Source organism: Danio aesculapii, chromosome 7, assembly GCF_903798145.1.
Source record: "Danio aesculapii chromosome 7, fDanAes4.1, whole genome shotgun sequence".
In the NCBI taxonomy this organism is placed as follows: Eukaryota; Metazoa; Chordata; class Actinopteri; order Cypriniformes; family Danionidae; genus Danio; species Danio aesculapii.
The window spans coordinates 4,673,379-4,694,561 of record NC_079441.1 but is presented as its reverse complement, the minus strand read 5'-3'; the positions used below and the strand labels follow the sequence as shown (position 1 = coordinate 4,694,561).

Here is a 21,183-nt window from a genome sequence, read left to right as displayed (position 1 = left end):
AAATTTACTGGAACTTTACTCGTTGTGACTGATCCCAGTTTAGTGCTCTTTAAATTAATATTGTTGCGTTCATTGTATTTCCCCTAGACTTGTGTAGCACGTAACAATATCATCTCTATAAATGTATTTGTTTTATTTAAGCTCATTTATATTTATCTTTTAGAGCTGTAAAGTACTCCAGAATCTGACAGACTGATTAGCTGTAGGCTCAAGAACAATCATCTGGGGCCTCATGAATGAAGACTTGTGCTGACTTCAAACTAAAACATTACGTACGGACAAAGCTGTAAATGTGCGTACGCAGTAAAAAAATTCAGATGTATGAAACTGCGTATGCTGAATCCCACACATATACGCTTTGTACATCCAAATTAACGTGTAACTGGGCGCATGTGCATGAGCGCAAAAACCCTCTCTGCCTCCTCCCCCTAATAAATAAGGTAATGACTCCTACTTTTGGCAAAACCAAATGAAAAAGCAAGCAAGAAGAAAAACTTTGAACAGAATGTGACTTGGATGTGCTTCTTTCGGTGGTGGACATAAACCGAAGATAAATTCAGAGATAAACCGTGGTATTTGCAAGAATTTCGCACACACAAAGCCCAGTGTGACTGCAGCTTTAAGCTGTGGTCACACTAGAGTTTAAACATGCGAAAATCTGTCGTACGGCGCAGCGAAAAAGGGGCGGGATTAAACAAGATGATTTGACATTTAATAAAGCGAGCGATTGCTCCATGTTTGAAATTTCTATCCAGAGAGGTCATGTTTTAATCCTCGATTGATCTCACGCAGTCAAGTGATGCGATTTCGCAGGTCAGAGTTCACCAAGCTTGAACTTTGCACCGCAGCGACCTGCGAAATGTGACGCATGACCCTGCGTTTCCAGCCTGACGCATTGGAGGAGGATCAAAACAGGACCTACCTGGACAGAAATTTAGAACATGGAGCAATTGCTCGCTTTTTTTTTTTAAATATCTAATAAGCTTGTGTGATCCCGACCCTTTTCGCAGCGCAGTACGACAGAATTTCGCACACACAAAGCCCAGTGTGACCGTAGCTTTAGCCAGGTCAAAGCAAAATGCCAGAAGGTGTCTAGCTCTGCTCACTCTCCTGCCTTGGGTTTTTCTTCTTGGTTTTTTTTGGCGAGTTGCGAACCAACTTTAGAGGTGCTTATTGCCACCTACTGTGATGGAGTGTGAAGAGATTGAACTGGTTTCCTAAATTCTATTGTACAATCCACTATTTTTAAAGAATCTTATAACTGCCTTTATTTGTCTCCCTGAATCTAAACCATCTTTTAATAAACCTTTTATTGTGAAATCCTGGTATCCTAAATTATGCAATTTCTCTTTAAGATTTTTTCTTTCACTTTTATATGCTTCGCGCCTTTTTAAAACATGTTCCACCGTCTCCTCTGTTAGACATTTGTTACATTAACCTGTCTCATGTTTCCTCATTATATATGTTTTATTTAAATGTGTATGTCCTGTTCTTAAACGTGTTAAAATAACTTGTTCTCTTCGACTAAGATTATGTGATATTTTGCCTTTCTTTATTGTTTTTTGGATCTTATAATATTGTCTACCTGTGTTATTGGACTCCCAAACTTTCGGCCATTTCCTATTACAAGCTTCTAAGATGAAGCTTTTCCCTTCTGCTCTTCTTAGTGAAATGTGTATAAATGGTTCATTTTGTTATGGCCTCCTCACTGCCTTGAATTCCAACATGCGCTTGTACCCACATTAGATGAGTTTCCCGCCGTGTGTGCGATGACGCGCGAACAAAATGGCGACGGTTGGCCGCGCCTGCTTGTAACTTCTTTTTCAGTGTTCATAAACCTATGGGTGACGTCACAGATACTACGTCCATATATTTTACAGTCTATGATTTTTATATATTTGATTGAACTGACACTTAAAATGTAAAATTCAAAAAATCTAACCACCACAATGCGTGCCACGAGGCCTAGAATTGGACACGCCTATTGTGGCGTTGTAGCTCCGCCTTGAGTGTTTCAACTAGGTCGTCTAGGCGACTATAAAGTTTCTCTAGTGTTGCATGAGGGACCGTACATTCTTACTTCTGTAGTTGAGAATCATGTCTGGAAGAGGCAAAGGCGGTAAAGGTCTGGGAAAAGGAGGCGCTTAGCGTCATCGTAAAGTGCTGCGTGATAACATCCAAGGAATCACCAAACCCGCCATCCGTCGTCTCGCTCGACGTGGCGGAGTCAAGCGTATCTCTGGCTTGATCTACGAGGAGACTCGCGGTGTGCTTAAAGTGTTTCTGGAGAACGTGATTCGTGACGCCGTTACATACACCGAGCACGCCAAGAGGAAGACCGTGACTGCCATGGATGTTGTGTACGCGCTGAAACGGCAGGGACGCACTTTGTACGGCTTCGGCGGTTAAACGTCTACGATCGGTCCATAAACCAAGGCTCTTTTAAGAGCCACCCACATTGTCATAAAAGAGGCTTTTGACTGGTTTGATATTGGATTTCTAGAGTATTTATTTGTTCTTTTAAAACTTCCCTGGGAAACCTGAGACGCAGTAAGTGTCGCTGATCATATTTCAAGTCTCAGAAACGTGTATCCGGCTCTCGCACCCTAGTGTCTTCGAGTGTCATTACAATCTGCTTTGTCACATGAAAAAAACAAAATCATACTCTGAAAAAAAAAGCATGTATTGATCCTTTACAATGCAAATCGATCAATGTATTCTAATTTGTCAAAACACCAACTTATATTTACAAACCTGGAGAGGTTACAGAGGCGGAAATAAGGACACAAGCAAACTCCTTTCAGTCTATATTCAATGTCAAATAAGCATTATTCACACTAGAATTTAATAATAAATAAAAACGTAAGGTTTAGAGATTTTGACTTTTTTTTTTTTTCTTTATGGAATAATGAGATTTAATTAAACGTGTATTTTCTGAGAACGATACTGTATATGTTATCATTGTGATTGTGCTTATTGTTAATGTAGCCTTATAATGTGAGTTTATGAAAAGTCCCAGTAAAATCCACATTGAAAGCTATAAGGTTAAACTCTTACCACATAAACACTCTAGATTGACAGAGCTTCCTTTGTCTAAATGCATATTTGGATAGCAGGCATTCTAGACATGGATGATGCATTGAAATGTATTTTAAAATAAAATACCTGTTTTACATGTATTAAAATAAACTACTAAAAACAGCAGCCACAACAAATATCAAAATAAAATACTGTATTTTGTGCTTTAAAAATATTACAAAATACTTTTACAAGGGAGCATGACATTTCCCCCCCCGAACCTTGTATCAATAGGTGTAACGGAGGCCAGCTACTAAGTGCTATGCAGGTAAACCTCCTTGGTAGAGCAACCGACTCCCATGCGGAAGGTTGCTGGTTTGATCCCAGCTCGGCGTGGGTTGGGTGGTGTAGGACTGGCAGGGTTACATTGGTGCTGTGACCCGGATGGGAGTGAGGTTTAGGGGGGTTTAAAGTGTAATTGAGGCCAGCTAGTAAATGCTGTGCAGGTAAACCTCACTCCTCTGACCTCTAAAAGTGCTCTAGCGACAGATGCTAGGGTCCATGGTCTTTAGCCTCCTTGGTAGAGTGGAAGCTCGCCGGTTCGATACCAACTCGAAGCGGGTTGGGTTGTGTAGGACCGGCGGGGTTACATAGGCATATTATATATGATATATTTTTATAAATAATTTTAAAAATGGAGTTATGTTTTTGCAAATAAACCCTTCATATACATCAGACTCCTGTTACACGGCAGCAGCAATGTGTTTTTGACCAGTCACTGGAGTTATATACTGTAATGTGCCACAGACAGACATCTTTCCTCTTCATTTACTATTCAGAGCACCTGCAGATCAACTACTGGCATTTCAAACAGCCAATAAAGTATTGTAGGAATCACAACTGTAGGATTTCAATGTTGTTTGTCTTATTTTCTTAGCGTCTATATCAGCAATTCATTCAAAACTACTATTATTTATGCATTTTACTCATTCTCTCAAGATTTTTTCAGTTCTTTAACTTGTAAGAGTCCGTTTACACTCTTAGCTAACACCAGTACACCATCTTTAGGTGTTTTATGTAAACTTCCTTTGCATTTCCACCTGCAGCAGACTGAATTCTCCATATTCCTGTTAAGGACTGATATTTTATTTCATCTCATTTCCTAAGCAAAGATACTGAGGCCGAATTCTACACTATACTAACATTACATATTCCTGGTCTTGGTATTGTGCATTATACAATTTTCAGTAATTGTTGACTTTTTTTTGCCATTTCTCAGTTATTTTCTTTATGTGTGCATAATTTCCATCCACCTCCGAGCATTGAATCAATTTTCTGTTCTGATCTCAAGCCTATAACTGAGAAAGCATTAATCAGAGGCCGCATTTTTTGGATGTCATCATGTAGACTTCTTAAAAAATATTTTACAGTACTTTAAAATACAAAAATACAAGACACAAAAGGTTTTTGATGCGAAACATTAACCTATTTTCATGAAATGATCAAATACAATTTACAAAATAGTATTTTGTATTTGAAATATGTATTTGAAATATATGTATCATAAACACCATCCCTGACAACACATAATAAACTTCTGATGATTGCTTTGTTAGCAATTTTGCATTATGTAGGATTAATATGCTACACACAGGTGCAGTGTTTTGAAGTACTGAAACTTCTTTAACATACTTTGTAAAACATGAATTTGCTTCAAGGCAATTAATGAATTGTGTAGAATTTTTAATCCACTGATACTGTAGATATGCACTGGTGTCTACTCGTTGCTTGAAATTAAGCTGTTCAGTATGGATGTATTATATTGTTATTATTGTCTTATTTATTTATTTATTATATTTTTTTACTTTATTGTATGGTGAGCTATGGCATGACATGAATTTCCCTTTTGGAGTATTAAAGTCTAAACAAACAAACAAACAAACAATACACAAAAGATTAAAGGGTCTTATGTTAAAAAAAAAAAACACATTAATAACTTTTGCTGCACATCTTGTTTTACCTTTTCACATGCTGTATGTGCAGTAAAACAACTTCAGTGAAAGAACAGAGGATAAATTACCCGATAAATCTAAAACTAAACTCAGGGCGTCTCCTATTTAAACTTCACCAAAAAGCCTTGACCCTCTTCTTATCAATAAGGTTATTCTAGTCTGCTGGAAAATATTTTATTGCACTTGTTTTGCTCTGTGTTTAAACGGAGAAAGCACAAGTTTTGTGTCGAGGCGATTCTCTGAGGAGAGGCGATTGAGTCTACATGGTTCTCATGTGGCAGTTAAGTTCACAGCGCCGCTCGGCAGAGCTTCATTATTCACTGCTAGTAGTAGGTAAAGTTTTCTCCTCAGCGAAATGGCTGAAACTGCTCCAGCTCCCGCTGCCTCACCGGCTAAAGCTCCTAAGAAGAAAGCGGCGTCCAAGCCCAAGAAAACGGGCCCAAATGTCCGCGACCTCATCGTCAAGACTGTGACCGCATCCAAGGAGAGGAACGGCGTGTCTCTCGCAGCCCTGAAGAAGGCTCTCTCTGCCGGCGGATATGATGTGGAGAAGAACAACTCCCGCGTCAAAACCGCCGTCAAGGCCTTGGTGACCAACGGCACTCTGGCCCAGACCAAAGGCACAGGCGCCTCCGGTTCATTCAAGCTCAACAAGAAGCAAGCCGAGCCCAAGAAGGCAGCCAAGAAAACCGCCGCAAAAGCCAAGAAGCCCGCTGCCAAGAAGCCCGCTGCCAAGAAACCCGCCGCCAAGAAATCTCCCAAGAAGGTGAAGAAACCGGCGGCCACATCGGTGAAGAAGGCGACCAAGAGCCCCAAGAAAGCCAAGAAGCCAGCAGCCGCTAAGAAGGCGACCAAGAGCCCCAAGAAGGCAAAGAAACCAGCAGCTGCTAAGAAAGCAGCCAAGAGCCCCAAGAAGGTGAAGGCAGTCAAGCCCAAAACGGCCAAACCCAAGGCGGCAAAGCCTAAAAAGGCAGCCCCCAAGAAGAAGTAATAGACGCTAAGCTCGATTCTTCTTAAACATTAACGGCTCTTTTAAGAGCCACCAACTACAGACTAAAGAGCTTTATTTCAGTGGTTGAATCGAAAAGAAAAATGCTTAGACAAATATTCAGTCATTCCTTATTCACACTTATTCTCAAACACTCAAGCCTGTTTGAGTTTACTCTTGACAAAATATTTTGAATAATGCTGGAAACATCCATTGACTCAGTTGTTTTCCTCCTACTATGGAAGTCAATAGTTACTGCTTTTTAGTTTTTGTTTGTGTTTAACGGAATCATTTTGCAAATTTAAGTGGATTGAACAAAAAGCAATTAAGTTGTCCCTAAAATACCCCACAATTGTATTGATTTGGCTCATTTTAAAAAGGTTTAAAAAGATTTATACTCATTTTGAGTATAGACTGGAACTGTACTAACTTGTTCAACGGTCATTAATTATTTTTGACTTAGTTACATTAAGAAATGAATCATTTCATCATTTGTGTTACTCTCAGGCAAACATTTATGGTGTAAGTATTTTATTACCTTCTTAAAGGGATAATTACTTCAAACAGGAATGTATTAATCACTGACTCTAGATTATGACGAATGTTAGAAACATTGTAACCATTGATTTCCATAGCAAAAAAACTTTGTAAATCAATGGTTTCCTCCTTCAAAGATTTAAACAGGTTATAATAAAAATAATGACAATAATACTTTTGTGCGTCTTTAACAAGCAAGCAGATTTGAAACACGTGGATTAAATTATGAATTTCAATTCTTCGGGGAACTGCCCCCCAAAGGCTATCAGCAGCGGAACATTGCGACTTGGAGGGAAGTGCAGCGATTGGTTTTCAACTGAAACAATTCTGACCAATAGGCGAGAGTTACGTTAGCTTTAAAAGCTGAACGTCGCGCTTAACAGAAGTATCTGATTCTTGAGAACCAGCAGCACAACATGAGCGGAAGAGGCAAAACCGGAGGAAAAGCCCGCGCTAAGGCTAAGACTCGCTCCTCAAGGGCGGGCCTGCAGTTCCCAGTCGGCCGTGTTCACAGACTGCTACGCAAAGGTAACTATGCTCAGCGCGTCGGTGCTGGAGCTCCAGTGTACCTGGCCGCTGTGCTTGAGTATCTGACCGCTGAGATCCTGGAGTTGGCTGGAAACGCCGCTCGGGACAACAAGAAGACCCGCATCATCCCCCGACACCTTCAGTTGGCGGTGCGCAATGACGAGGAGTTGAACAAGCTTCTGGGGGGAGTGACCATCGCTCAGGGTGGCGTGCTGCCCAACATCCAGGCTGTGCTGCTGCCCAAGAAGACCGAGAAGGCCGCCAAGAAGTAAACCGTTTGAAGATCGTTTCAAAACCAAAGGCTCTTTTAAGAGCCACCCATTTTCTCCTGTAAAGAGAATTAACTAGGTTGAACTGGTATTTCACTGATACTAATAAAAGAAAACAAGTTTAGATTTAAATTCATTTTGTAGTAATATTAAATCCTACACGTAAAAGTTTCTTTAAAGCTCTGAATACCCAAGTCCCTCTAGCTCATTTAATCGCAAATTACAAGTCAAAAAGCTGATCAAACTGCTTCACAGTTTGAATGAGTTTAAGAGATCTCAAAACAAGAACAAAGCCGATACATTTAAGAAATAAAGTACTTAAATATAATTGTAAGAGCCAGTTATGCATGATTCATTTGTGATAATTTAGTAAAAAAGATTAAAGCATGACGAAAATTGATATTAAATATATTAAGAATTCATTGTGGTTTTATTATCTAAAATGCATAATTTACTAATTGATACAATTTAAAAACCTTTACTTTGGTATTTTGGCTTCCGACAGTAATACGTCTTGAGGTCATTAGTTCATACGTTTAAGGCAGATTGCAGTTATGGATGTTGGAAGCAACAGTTTTTTGACCGAGCTATATTGATTCTATTGTTACTTTGTATTTTTGTTGCATTTCTTCAGTAAACCTTTTTTAAAAGAAGATTCGGTCTTACTTGCGTTTTTTCAAATACTGATTGTTGGAATAGAAGCTGCAAAGGTGCTACATAAGGATCTGCACGAAAGGTGTGCCCCAACAATAATTAATTCTATCGCGCTGTAGATATGAACTAAAGCATAACGCTATATACTCTTTGGGCAGTAAAGGAAAATTGCCAATAGGGAGCAAATATTTACGTTTTTGATAATTGTCCATGTTTTGTTATTACAAAGAGGCGAAAATAATGCACGTTTGGGCGGGAACTTGTCTTCAAACGGATTCAAAAAGCAAAGGTGCATAGTCATTGGTCAACTGTCGTAAAGGGAAAGCAGACAATAACCAGTCAAATCATTCGAATTCACGCCATCCAATAAGATTGTGGCAGCTACGCTTTAAATATGCGACAACGTTAACATTGACTCTAACTTGTTCGAGGAGTTGAACCAATCTCACACGCGCAATAATGGCAAGAACCAAACAGACCGCCCGTAAATCCACCGGAGGAAAAGCTCCAAGGAAACAGCTCGCCACTAAAGCTGCCCGTAAAAGCGCACCGGCCACCGGTGGGGTTAAGAAGCCTCACCGTTACAGGCCCGGTACTGTGGCTCTGAGAGAAATCCGCCGTTATCAGAAGTCCACTGAGCTGCTGATCCGCAAACTGCCCTTCCAGCGTCTGGTGAGAGAAATCGCTCAAGATTTCAAGACTGATCTTCGTTTCCAGAGCTCTGCCGTCATGGCCCTGCAGGAGGCCAGCGAGGCTTATCTGGTGGGTCTGTTTGAGGACACAAACCTGTGCGCCATCCACGCCAAGAGAGTCACCATCATGCCCAAAGACATCCAGCTGGCCCGCCGCATCCGCGGAGAGCGCGCTTAAACAGCTGCCGCACTAAACCAAACGGCTCTTTTAAGAGCCACCCATATGTCCCATTAAAAGACTATTTCTGAGGTTCTTTAGCTCAACTGTTTGACTATGAATTTAAAATAAGACTGGTGTTTTCAACCAGTTCGCATGCAAACATTTGGTTTCAACTGATTACTGCTTCAGGAGTGGTGTATACCTACATAATTTATGTAATGGTTGCATGCCGTTCTGCAATTACATTCCTTCGAGGAATTGTAACTAAACTTTACAGCCTCAGCTTCCGTAGTCTCTCCTTGATTTGTTAAAGTGTAAAATAATCTCCATATATAAATAATAATTTATATTTAAAAACATACTGAAAGAGACAAATATTCACAAACGAAAAGATAGAAAATGGACTATGACGAGTTTGAACTCCTGTATTATTTTTCATAGTTCTAGTTATTCGAAGCTTTAAGCATCGTTTAATTTGGGTTTTCGTTTTGTTCAATAACCTAAAAATATGCAACAAGTAGTAGGATGTAAGTTTTTTTTTTGTTTTGCTTATAATCGTTATCTCTGCTAAAAAAGCGGGAAAATTAAACCAAGAAACCGTTTGGTATAATGGGGTGGTGAGAATGACGTCAAAGACAACGTGGGCGGAGTCAACTTTTTAAAGCCGCTGATCTGCTCTCCTACGTGTTGTTTGACCTGACCAATCAAATCATTCTATGTGTAGAGCGGCGAATAAACCAGTCACAGGCACGGTTTTTCTTATTTCAAATTAGCATACGCGGTGCATAAAATCTAGTGCGTTCCACCGGAGAATTATAAGAGAATCTAGATCATCCAACATGCCAGAACCAGCGAAACCCGCACCGAAGAAGGGCTCCAAGAAGGCAGTGACTAAAACTGCCGGCAAAGGAGGAAAGAAGCGCAAGAGGACCAGGAAGGAGAGTTACGCTATCTACGTGTACAAAGTGCTGAAGCAGGTCCATCCCGACACCGGAATCTCATCAAAGGCGATGGGAATCATGAACTCTTTCGTTAATGACATCTTCGAGCGCATCGCCGGTGAGGCGTCTCGTCTCGCTCACTACAACAAGCGCTCCACCATCACATCCAGAGAGATCCAGACCGCCGTGCGTCTGCTGCTGCCCGGGGAACTGGCTAAGCATGCCGTATCTGAGGGCACAAAGGCCGTCACCAAGTACACTAGCTCTAAGTAAAGTGCTGAATCAACTGCTATTAAAAGGCTCTTTTAAGAGCCACCCACGTTTTCGTCTATAGAGGGCATTCTGTCTGAATATTGAACTAGATTGGCAGAAGTAACGACTTTCCATCTACCATTCGTTCTAATGATTTAATCACTTCATGCACCGCTCAAACTGGCACTGGAAATATTCACAATAAACCATAAATTCTGCCACGTTTAAGAAGTTACAAGCCAAGTTGGATTTGTAGTTTATTCAAACTAGTTTTTCAGACCCTGAGCAGGAATTGCTTTTTATAAATACATTTTGCGTTGTTGGATTGCTTTTTAAAACAATCAATAGAATTGAAAAGTAAAATAAAAATGCAGTTTAGTATTCTTTGGCAAAAAAAAAGGACAAAATATGTTTACGGTCGCATTATATTAATATGTGTAATGGTCATGTTGATAATAGTCATCTGTGGTCATTATTACTAATGTCTGTGTTAAGGATAATTTTATTTAATTATATAACTTTTATTTCATTACTTAGTACTACTCATTACACACTGTGCACTGTTGTTTTGCATATATATATATTTTTCAGTCTATATCATTTGTCAGTACACTGTACTAGTTGTTTACTATGTCGATTGTGATATGCTGAATCATTGGATATACTTTGTAATTATTTGTTGTTACTCATTTTCAGAAACTACCTCAAATACACTGACAAGTGTATATGGTTAAATCTTGTTCAATAAATGGTCAAACTGTATATGATGACTCCTACTCTTTGACAAGAGTACTGCAGCGGCTAATAACGATTCACTAGCATTTAGTGGGGCAAAACCCAATACTACACTAGTAAGTAACCACAGAAAAATTATATTTATGCTAAAAATACTATCCTTTAAAATTAAGTTATGAAAAATTGTACTTTCATCCCTGCTCTCCCTATATACTGTTATTTAAACATGTATTCTTCAGAAAATGTAAAAGAAAATCCTAAGTAAATCTGAATGAGATGACATTCATTTCCAAATGCCTTCAAAGCTGATTTCTCACTCTTCTATATACTTCGTTGTAATATTACATGCACTTGCTCAGTGGTTTCTGTTCTTCCACAATGTACAGAGAACAATTAAGATTGGAGTATACAAAGCCTATAGTTACAACAGTGTAAGCTCAGAATGTTTATATACTATTCCTTCTATGTTAATAAAAACGACATGGGTCCTCCTGGTGTAGCGGAGTTTCTCACAGCTCCAATCCACATCTCAGCTATATTTGCTTTCAGACCGTGTGCTTTTCACCAAACACAATTCATCTGCTGATGATTTTCTTCATATAACTTTATCATGTTTGGAGTCACTCGACAGTTTATGACTTTAATGTCTCTGCTGAATTTCACCACTACAACGTTGATGTATTTTAATACACAGTTTATTTACTATGGTTGAGTATGGTAGGTTTTTGGTATTCACTCATGTTTGACAATGCTTTGCTCAGAGTATGAGAAGGAAAGGTGACTGTTGATCTGGGAGAATTGATTTCACTCAGTCTCCCACACACCGGTGTGTAGCCTCATATGTGCTAATGTAGTGGTTTAAAGATCAATGTGATCATTAAAATATACTACTAAATAAATTGGATTCATTAAAAAAAAACAAATACAAAGAAGAGTTAAAATCGATATGATTTATACAGCGATGTGTTGCCCTTTGTATTTAATAGCTGCCTGAGAAAACATGTCATTCACGGAGTGTCCGCTAGGGGGAAATCTAGAGCTGCAGACAGTAGGCGTTGTTTAACTACACTGTGTGACAACGTTAATACAACTCAACGCAAACAGCAGCTCGAGATTGTGTCTGATGATTATTCATTAAATTCCCCTTTTCCAGGGGTGCAACACTAACTAAGGCAGTTTTTGTTATACAGCAGTTCATATATTACAACTAAGATCTTCTATATAGTATGTTAGTTTGTTTCATTCTACTGTCTGTATATTTAAACGTGTAATTTAATTAACAACATTGCCTGCTTGAATTCTTTCAATGATAATACCAACTTTAATGGAGTCAGATAAATAATTGATTTAGACACACCATCCTTCAGCTGCTTTCTGTTTTGATTAGTGTTTCAGAATAGCAGCGTAATCTTCAAGCCTTACAACATTGTCTTCTTTCCTTTTTCTATATGCATTTCTTTCCCCACTTTTGATTATGTTGAATAAATATCTTCACTTTGACTCTTTATTCCAGTCCTCTTGCCATAGGCTTATAACTGCAGCTTTAATAATACTTTTGACTGAAAATTATTAGTGTTTTGCATAATGGGATTTCCATTTCCACCTCCTCTTTCCTTAATGCTGTTTTGACCAACTTATTCACCTTCTCATTCCCTTCTACACATACTCGGGGATGGATCCATGAAAACAAATCTAAACTTACTACATTATAGGTTTTATAAATATTCAGCATGTACAGATCATCAATTTATACTTTAAACGTAGGTATTACAAAGGAACTTTGTTTGCCAGGAACTTGCAAAGGGGGCGGGTCTTGCGATTTGGAGGGAAGTGCGGTGATTGGTTTTCAACTGAGGCAGAATCTGACCAATAGGCGAGAAGTACGTTAGCTTTAAAAGCTGAACGTCGTGGTTCACAGTTACAGAAGTATTTGTTTAACTTCGGGAAGTATTGTAAGCGCACATCATGAGTGGAAGAGGCAAAACCGGAGGAAAAGCCCGCGCTAAGGCCAAGTCTCGCTCTTCCAGAGCAGGGCTTCAGTTCCCTGTCGGTCGCGTTCACAGACTCCTACGCAAAGGTAACTACGCTCAGCGGGTCGGTGCTGGAGCTCCAGTGTACCTGGCCGCTGTGCTCGAGTATCTGACCGCTGAGATCCTGGAGTTGGCTGGAAACGCCGCTCGGGACAACAAGAAGACCCGCATCATCCCCCGCCACCTTCAGCTGGCGGTGCGCAATGATGAGGAGCTGAACAAGCTTCTGGGCGGAGTGACCATCGCCCAGGGTGGTGTGCTACCCAACATTCAGGCCGTACTACTGCCCAAGAAGACTGAGAAGGCCGCCAAGGGCAAATAAACTATAATTCGGTTTTTAGTTTCCCAAAGGTTCTTTTAAGAACCACCCACTTACTCTTTAAAGGGCAAGTTCAACGTCAAATTAAGAAATTCAAAGCAAACCGTAAATTAATTTGTTCAAATTACTGGGTGTCTGCGAGAAATAATTCCTTAAACTTGACCGCCACCAATGTGTCTCTGTAAAAGATGATACGTATGTTTCGAATTTCTTTAGTATTAGTATTTCTTTAGTAAAGTATTAAATTCACTGATTGTTTTCTATGTCTTAATTTTTAACGAGTTTTAATGTTCCTTTGTGAACATATTACACAACCGGACTAACATGCATCCAGTCACCAACAATCCATCGAAATCAAGCTTTTAACAAAACGGTTTACTAATATGATTTAATTTCCAGCCTCACAATAGTATTTTTAAAAGTTCTCTGTATATTTAAAGTCCATGTTTGGTGAGGAGTGGACACTGTTGTGCATCCATCTTATTTTTTTAACGAAGTTCTTTAAAATAGTATGCACAACTAGGGTTTGCTTTTTGACATAAAATTTGTGGCCTTCAAGTAACTAATTATAATACAAAAAAGTCCTGTATTGTGACGTTTCATTCATAATGGTCTTAAAAACCTGCTGAAACCCTGAATTAGGTGAATCAGAAAGCAACATTAGTTAATTTAAGCTGAACCGCAATCATTTAATTTAGATAAAATGTGTAACGTTGCCTATTTTATGAACTCCAGTCTTTCAGTGTAACTGTTATTATTGGTTTACTTTATTATATTAAGGTCAGCATTTGTTTGTTTTTTTAATGGACTTGTGCTCTCCAATATGACATGGCTGGATGTAATGGGGAAGGAAAAGAATACGGACAAGAGCTGTACATTTTCAAAGGATTGAGTAAAAGAAAGAAAATTATTGCTTTTCCATATCCAGTTTAGAGACTGTTAATGCAAAAACAGATGCCTGTCTGAAAAATATGAGGACATAAACGATGTATCAGTTCATCAAACTGAAAATCAAACTAACCCCAAATTCAAGACTTGGCTACTTTTTGCTAAGTCTATCTGTGTTTTAACCGATCAGGTTAAACACCAATGTGTGACGCAGTTGACATAATGTGAGAGCATAATTGTTGATTTGATTTTGTAAGCAGAGCGGCCTACCAACTCTGTGCCTGTGTTGAAGATGGCTTCTGCTGATGTTATCTTTTTAAAACTGAATCTCTGGCTCTTCTTCATCTGACAGACTGCTTACTTGTGGTCTAAAACTGTCAGTTTTGATTACATGCTGGATGTATGCAACTGATGCTGTCTTTAAACAAAAGGAGAAGAGTATATATGCTTTATTCTTTTGTCGAAATAGCTGTCTTAATAAATTTGATGTCATCACTGTATTACTTGCTAGATGTATTTCCTAATAAACCAGATAATGTAAAATCATGATTGAATAAGGTGGTTTTGTTTATTATTATATTGCTACAGTGGAATAATACATGGTCTATGGTTTCTTGTTGACTATAGAGTAAACATTCCCCAGTTGAATGTTTCCCTATTTTATTCTCATGAACATTCTCATCTGGGGTTTACTTCCTTTTCGAATTCTGTTTTCTCCTCCCAGCACCAACTTGTTTTTCTATATTATATAGAGGTTTGCCTGTTTCACTTTTATCTCAGTATACTGATTGTGCATATGTTTTATGGATTTTGCTTCTGCTTTACTTAGTGGGACCTCCAGGTCCAATTTATTGTTACAAGTTTATTGTCATTTCTTATACACTTATATTAGCGGGGACCCAAATGAATTGTATAGATATGAATAAGGCTGTTCATAGCTGACAGGACAAAGCAATGTTTCTGGGTAACTTGATGCCATAAATGATGCCATAAATGGGCAACCGGATGAGACGAGGGTAACTACTTAGATACCATATTGTTCCCCATTCTTAATAGACAAGTAGCCAAGCAAAATCGCTTTGCAAAATTGCCCTAAAACATTGCTCGATTTTTTTCTTCCTGTGTATCACCAGCATCGTGTTAATGTAATACAGAAAATCTCAGTTTATATTTTCATGAGATAAGTAACTATCTGATACAACAGCGTTAAACTCATTGTCCCTTATCCACTGTAGAGCCATTAACATTGCCATTGACTCTTGTATAATATATATTAATATTATTAAAAGCTTTCGGGTGAACTTTAAATGTGAAATTCAAAAAGCAAACTACAATCCGAGGCACAAGGCCGGTAATTGACACGCCTATTTTGGCGTTGTAACTCCCCCTAGAGTGTTTCAACTAGGTCGTCTAAGCGACTGTAAAGTTTTTCCAGAGCAGCGCTTGGCCGTACATTCGAGAATAATCTACGAGGAATCATGTCTGGAAGAGGCAAAGGCGGTAAAGGACTGGGAAAAGGAGGCGCTAAGCGTCACCGTAAAGTTCTGCGTGATAACATCCAGGGAATCACCAAACCCGCCATTCGTCGTCTCGCTCGCCGTGGTGGAGTCAAGCGTATCTCTGGTCTGATCTACGAGGAGACTCGCGGTGTTCTCAAGGTGTTTCTGGAGAATGTGATCCGTGATGCTGTTACATACACCGAGCACGCAAAGAGAAAGACCGTGACTGCCATGGATGTTGTGTACGCGCTGAAAAGGCAGGGACGCACTCTTTACGGCTTCGGCGGTTAAATGTCTACGATCGATCCTAAAATCAAAGGCTCTTTTAAGAGCCACCCACATTGTCCTAAAAGGCATTTGAACGCGTGCGTGCGTGCGTGTGTGTATGTATATATGTATATATGTGTGTGTGTATATATATATATGTGTATATATATATATATATATATATATATATATATACACACATACTGATGTGTGTGTGATATACATGCACATCCATATTGTATAAGCGCTGCATACACATACATACCGCATATACTCCACAGATACACACACACTTGTATTTAATCTTATTCACCTAATGGTAACGAGAGAAGAGAGAGCTGATTTAGTTTTATTTATTTATTTTTAAAATTAATTATTATACTATATATATATTATAATACTATACTACTATTTGCCGTGTTTACTAGGTATATATATATATATATATATATATATATATGTGTATGTGTGTGTGTATTTATGTAGTATGTGTGGGTGTGTACTTTTTAATGTAAACTTTATAAATGCTTTGGAAAACATTTGTCATGCCAAATAAGCAATTATTGAAATAAATTGAATTGAGAGAGAGAGAGAGAGAGAGAGAGAGAGATTTGCCTCCTTAAAAACTCATATGATGTCTTTTGTTGGACAGAGGGAGACAGATGAAGACTAGCAGCTTGTTTTTGTTCTGCTTTAAAAAAAATAAAAATTTCAGGGTGTGTTGTAAGTGTTTATGAAGGCTGCTTGTATTGTTGCTGTGTATAACTTTATCACAAATATTGCGCAAATACCACAACACACTGCGTTACCTCTCTGCCATCGTGTCATTCTGTAATGCAGAAGTGTGCGACTTGTGTGTGTTGAGTACGTAAGTTATCCGCAAGGCACACGATCACTCACGTCACGTTCCGCCTCAGATTGATAGCTGTAACATCTTGTATACAAAGCGTCACTGACAATCCTGCACACATCGCTAAAACATATATGCAGAAGTTATTAAAATATAGTTAAAATATCGATACCAAATTAAAAGCTTCTGAGTATCGATATATCAATATATCAATATATCGAGTATCGATATATCGATACTCCAGCATCGATGTGCACATCCCTACTCAGAATCCATCCAACAGCTCAAATCTCTTCAAAGAATCATCATTTTCATCTTCACACTGATAGCTTCATTAGTTCGGCAGAAATATATTTAGAACCGCTTTATATTTAAAACCAATTCTTACAGATGTAACACCTCTGTTTTATGTTACTTTGATGGTTCACAGAATTTCAATAATACTGAAATTATCCTTAATCTGACTGTTTATTTGATCTTTTTCTAATAATTTCTGCACTTTTTAAGTTTATACCACAAAAAATAAACACAATATACACAAAAGAGCAGTCTCTGAACAAACAAAAAACAAAACAAAAGTCTATTAAACTTATTTTAACGGTGAGGTGGTCATATATCTTTAACAGTAGACTGTTATCTAGTCTAATACCGTCTCCCTGGGAAATATGATAGAGAGACATAGTAAGAGTCACTGACCGTATTAATTCGTCACAGAATAATGTGGTAGTTCACTCGTCTGTGTCCCTCGCTTTCCAGAAAAGACTACTGATGATCATCTAAAATGTTTCAAGAAAACCGATCAAAGATCAGAGTAGTCCAATGAAATAATGAATCACACAATCACCGTTAACATAAACATCAAAAAAACAGGTGCTGTCTACATGAGAAATAAATATAGGCCAAATATATCTCTATATATGTGTGAGATAGTTCACCCGTTGGGTTAAGCCTGTCGGTTCTGATCACGTGCTGGATGTGTGGAACTGATGCTGACTTTGAATAAATGGAGAAGAGCATATATGCTTTATTATTCTTTTGTCGAAATAGATGTCTTAACAAATTTGATGTTATCATTGTATTACTTGCTAGATATTCCCTGATAAGCCTGATAAATGTAAAAATTCACACAGAAATGCCAACTGGCCCAGCTGGGACCTGCAACCTTTCTGCTGTGAGGCATCAGTGCTAACCACTGAGTCACCATGTCGCCCCTTGGGTATACTTGTTTTTGCTAAATGAGATGTATAGATATGCACATAATTAATGTTAGTGTTAATGTTCTGCAGAAAATCTTCCAAATGATGACACTGCGAATCTTATATTTTCAAGGGATGAGTAACTATCTGATGCTGTAACTGCATTATTTATCAACTTATATCCCTTTTCACATTTCCGGGTTTCTGAGTCGTCATAATTGGTGAACTTAGAGCGCAGTGAAGGACAGAGTACAACAATTATTTTTTTTTTACAATCCTATTTGCTGAAATAATAAAAGAAAAACTACACTATAGTGTTATCAAGACTTTCAGAAAAAGGGAAAAATTGTGAGACTGACTACAGCAGTGAGAAGAGAGAATAATGTTAAAATTTACCGTCCTGCCCCCGTAAACACTGCATTACAAACCCCTTACATAAGTGGCAATGTCTGTTTTGTAATTAGATGTATTATCAGATGTATTATATAGCACATATATATGGATTATATAGCACATATATAAAATAGATGTAAATGTCCACACTTTTTTAAAACTGAACATATTAAAAACGTTCAATGACTTAAAATGCTGAAAGGGGTTCATTGCCTGTATCTCTGTTCTATACTATTCTCTTTTTTAAGATCCTGGGTAAACGGTCTCTGTAAATGCATCATTCAAAAAGCGATCTACAATCCAAGCCGATGGACACACCTATTGTGACGTTGTAACTCCGCCTTGAGGGCTTCAACTAGGTCGTCTAAGCGTCTTTTAATCTTCTCCAGTGTAGCGCTAGACTCTACATTTCGAGTATTGTTTGCCAAGGATCATGTCTGGAAGAGGCAAAGGCGGTAAAGGACTGGGAAAAGGAGGCGCTAAGCGTCATCGTAAAGTTCTGCGTGATAACATCCAGGGAATCACCAAACCCGCCATCCGTCGTCTCGCTCGCCGTGGTGGAGTTAAGCGTATCTCAGGTCTGATCTACGAGGAGACTCGTGGCGTGTTGAAGGTGTTTCTGGAGAATGTGATCCGTGATGCCGTTACATACACCGAGCACGCCAAGAGGAAGACCGTTACTGCTATGGATGTTGTGTACGCGCTGAAACGGCAGGGACGCACTCTGTACGGGTTCGGCGGTTAAGCATTTACAATCAGTTCATGAATCAAAGGCTCTTTTAAGAGCCACCCACAATATCATAAAAGAGGTTTTTGATTTGCTATTGAGGTTTTGTTAAACATTTTTTTAAAAATCTGAACTGACTCTTTATTTGTTTAAGCTTATCATAAGATGTTATATATCTTATGTTTGTAATTGCCTTAAATCAAGATTTTAGGTAATTTAAAGTCTCTAACTGTACACTTTTATATACAAGTTGGACCTAGTGTAAAATGTACACCGTAAAACTAATCCAGTGTTATTTACCCAAACCAGAATTTATTGGTAATTGGTAGCATGTTCAATATTTGTTCCATGCTAAACACAAATCCACATTAATGGGATGGCCGTTGAGCCTGTCTCATCCTTCAAGTTCCTGGGGACCCACATCTCTAAGGACCTTTCCTGGACCACCAACACCTCCAGCCTGGTCAAGAAGGCTCACCAGCGCCTATTCTTGAGGCAACTAAAGAAAAACCAGCTTTCATCAGCTGTTTTGGTGAACTTCACAATAGAAAGCATCCTGACCAACTGCGTCACAGTCTGGTATGGAAGCTGCTCTGTTGCTGAGCGTAAGGCACTGCAGCGGGTGGTGAAAACTGCCCAACGCATCACAGGGACTACACTGCCAGCCATAGAGGACATCCAGAAGAAACGCTGTCTGCGCCGAGCACGCAGTATTCTTAAGGACACCTCTCACCCTGCTCATAGACTGTTTTCTCTCCTGCCTTCCGGCAGGCGCTTCAGGCTCCCCCGGACAAAAACCAGCAGACTGAGGAACAGCTTTTTCCCCAGAGCTGTCTCCCTTTTGAACTCTGCCCCTCACTGACTCTTTTGCCCCCCCAATACACCCCCACACTCCTCTAACTTATACTCCTCACAATCACTGCACTATTTAACATTTGCACATTTAAAGTTTGCACATATTCATTGCACTGATTCATTTACTTGAACTGTACATACCCACAGCACATGGACATTTGTAATTGTTTATCTATCTGCACACTTCTGCTATTAATAGTATCCTGTACATATATTCATTTATTGTAAATCTGTTCATAGCTAATACAACCTGTATATAATGTTCATAGTACATTCATCTGTAAATATTACCATAGTTTTTCTATAACTGCACTTTATAACTTATACCTGTATCCTGCACTTGCTGCTATTGCACTGCTGGTTAGACCGAAACTGCATTTCGTTGCCTTGTACTTGTACATGTGTAATGACAATAAAGTTGAATTTAATCTAATCTAAAAAAAATCTCTTGCTCTCCAGAATATATCCGGCTATCGCACCCTAGTGGCTCCTAGTGCTGTTACAATCTGTTTATCGCGTCACATGGAACCAAAATGATAATTTTAAAAAGCATGTAATGTTTGTCCTTTTGCAATGCAAAACAATCAAAATCTTTTCTAATAAATAACTTCGTTTGACAAATAACACTGCAATTTATATTTACAAACCTGGAGATGTTACGGGGTAGTTAAAAGGGCGGGAGGAAACAAGAAAACTCCATTCAGCCTATATTCAATGTCAAATAAACTTTTTTTCTTGAGAATATTGGTAAATAAATATAGAAATTTAACTAAACGTTTTTTCTGAGAACTTTTTCTGAGAAAAAGTATTTTCTGAGAACGATAATGTATTCAAGTTATTGTTGTGATTATGTGTGATACACCATTGTTGTTGAGAAGTATTCAACTAAGTTTGCCAGTTTAAAGGTGATGATCACTGTGGTGCATCGATTAATCGATTAGAATGCATGAGACGAGGTAAATAAATGTTGCTTTATTCCACACTGGTGAATAGAGATGTGGTTTCTACAAAAAGGGAATAACAATAAACAATATTAAATCAAAGTTACATTTGTAATACAACATTAAACATAGTACAGTTGGATCAAATATTATACAGGTAAGTAGTTAGGTGCAAATGGATAATTGTATTAAGATACTGACAGCAGCATAATATGGAGTCCAAATTGCTGCTAACTGGGTGTTTATGACACAAACTGGGTCACATGTTGCATGAAATATAGACAAAGGCTGAAATAATCATACATACTGACTAACATAATATAAACAGGTTGAAATCGAACAATATACACACAGCTGGTAACTTATTAACTTCAATAACGACGTGAATATCAAATTAGCGGCAGCTAATTATTGCTGCGTCATCTCAAATCA

The 21,183-nt window shown here is 38.5% G+C and overlaps 5 protein-coding genes and 2 pseudogenes across 5 annotated transcripts; all 7 read left to right on the top strand.

Moving 5' to 3' along the window:
• The first annotated feature begins 2,097 nt into the window (after window positions 1-2,097).
• LOC130231593 (histone H4-like) lies at window positions 2,098-2,419 on the top strand (annotated as a pseudogene).
• Window positions 2,420-4,720: 2,301 nt separating this feature from the next.
• On the top strand, window positions 4,721-6,194 carry LOC130232613 (histone H1-like; annotated as a pseudogene).
• A 776-nt stretch (window positions 6,195-6,970) lies between these two features.
• On the top strand, window positions 6,971-10,489 carry LOC130231602 (histone H2A-like). Its single transcript, XM_056460948.1, has 2 exons — window positions 6,971-7,343; window positions 9,797-10,489. The coding sequence occupies exons 1-2, from the start codon at window positions 6,972-6,974 to the stop codon at window positions 10,070-10,072; spliced, it is 648 nt and encodes a 215-aa protein (XP_056316923.1). The 5' UTR covers window position 6,971; the 3' UTR covers window positions 10,073-10,489.
• On the top strand, window positions 8,422-8,893 carry LOC130231570 (histone H3). Its single transcript, XM_056460919.1, has one exon. The coding sequence runs from the start codon at window positions 8,466-8,468 to the stop codon at window positions 8,874-8,876; it is 411 nt and encodes a 136-aa protein (XP_056316894.1). The 5' UTR covers window positions 8,422-8,465; the 3' UTR covers window positions 8,877-8,893.
• Window positions 10,490-12,743: 2,254 nt separating the features above from the next.
• On the top strand, window positions 12,744-13,138 carry LOC130231576 (histone H2A-like). Its single transcript, XM_056460925.1, has one exon. The coding sequence runs from the start codon at window positions 12,752-12,754 to the stop codon at window positions 13,136-13,138; it is 387 nt and encodes a 128-aa protein (XP_056316900.1). The 5' UTR covers window positions 12,744-12,751.
• A 2,246-nt stretch (window positions 13,139-15,384) lies between these two features.
• Window positions 15,385-15,885, top strand: LOC130231588 (histone H4). The gene has a single exon (XM_056460937.1). It carries the CDS (start codon window positions 15,502-15,504, stop codon window positions 15,811-15,813), a length of 312 nt encoding a protein of 103 aa, XP_056316912.1. The 5' UTR covers window positions 15,385-15,501; the 3' UTR covers window positions 15,814-15,885.
• A 2,776-nt stretch (window positions 15,886-18,661) lies between these two features.
• Window positions 18,662-18,991, top strand: LOC130231592 (histone H4). Its single transcript, XM_056460941.1, has one exon. It carries the CDS (start codon window positions 18,662-18,664, stop codon window positions 18,971-18,973), a length of 312 nt encoding a protein of 103 aa, XP_056316916.1. The 3' UTR covers window positions 18,974-18,991.
• The last annotated feature ends 2,192 nt before the right edge of the window (window positions 18,992-21,183 follow it).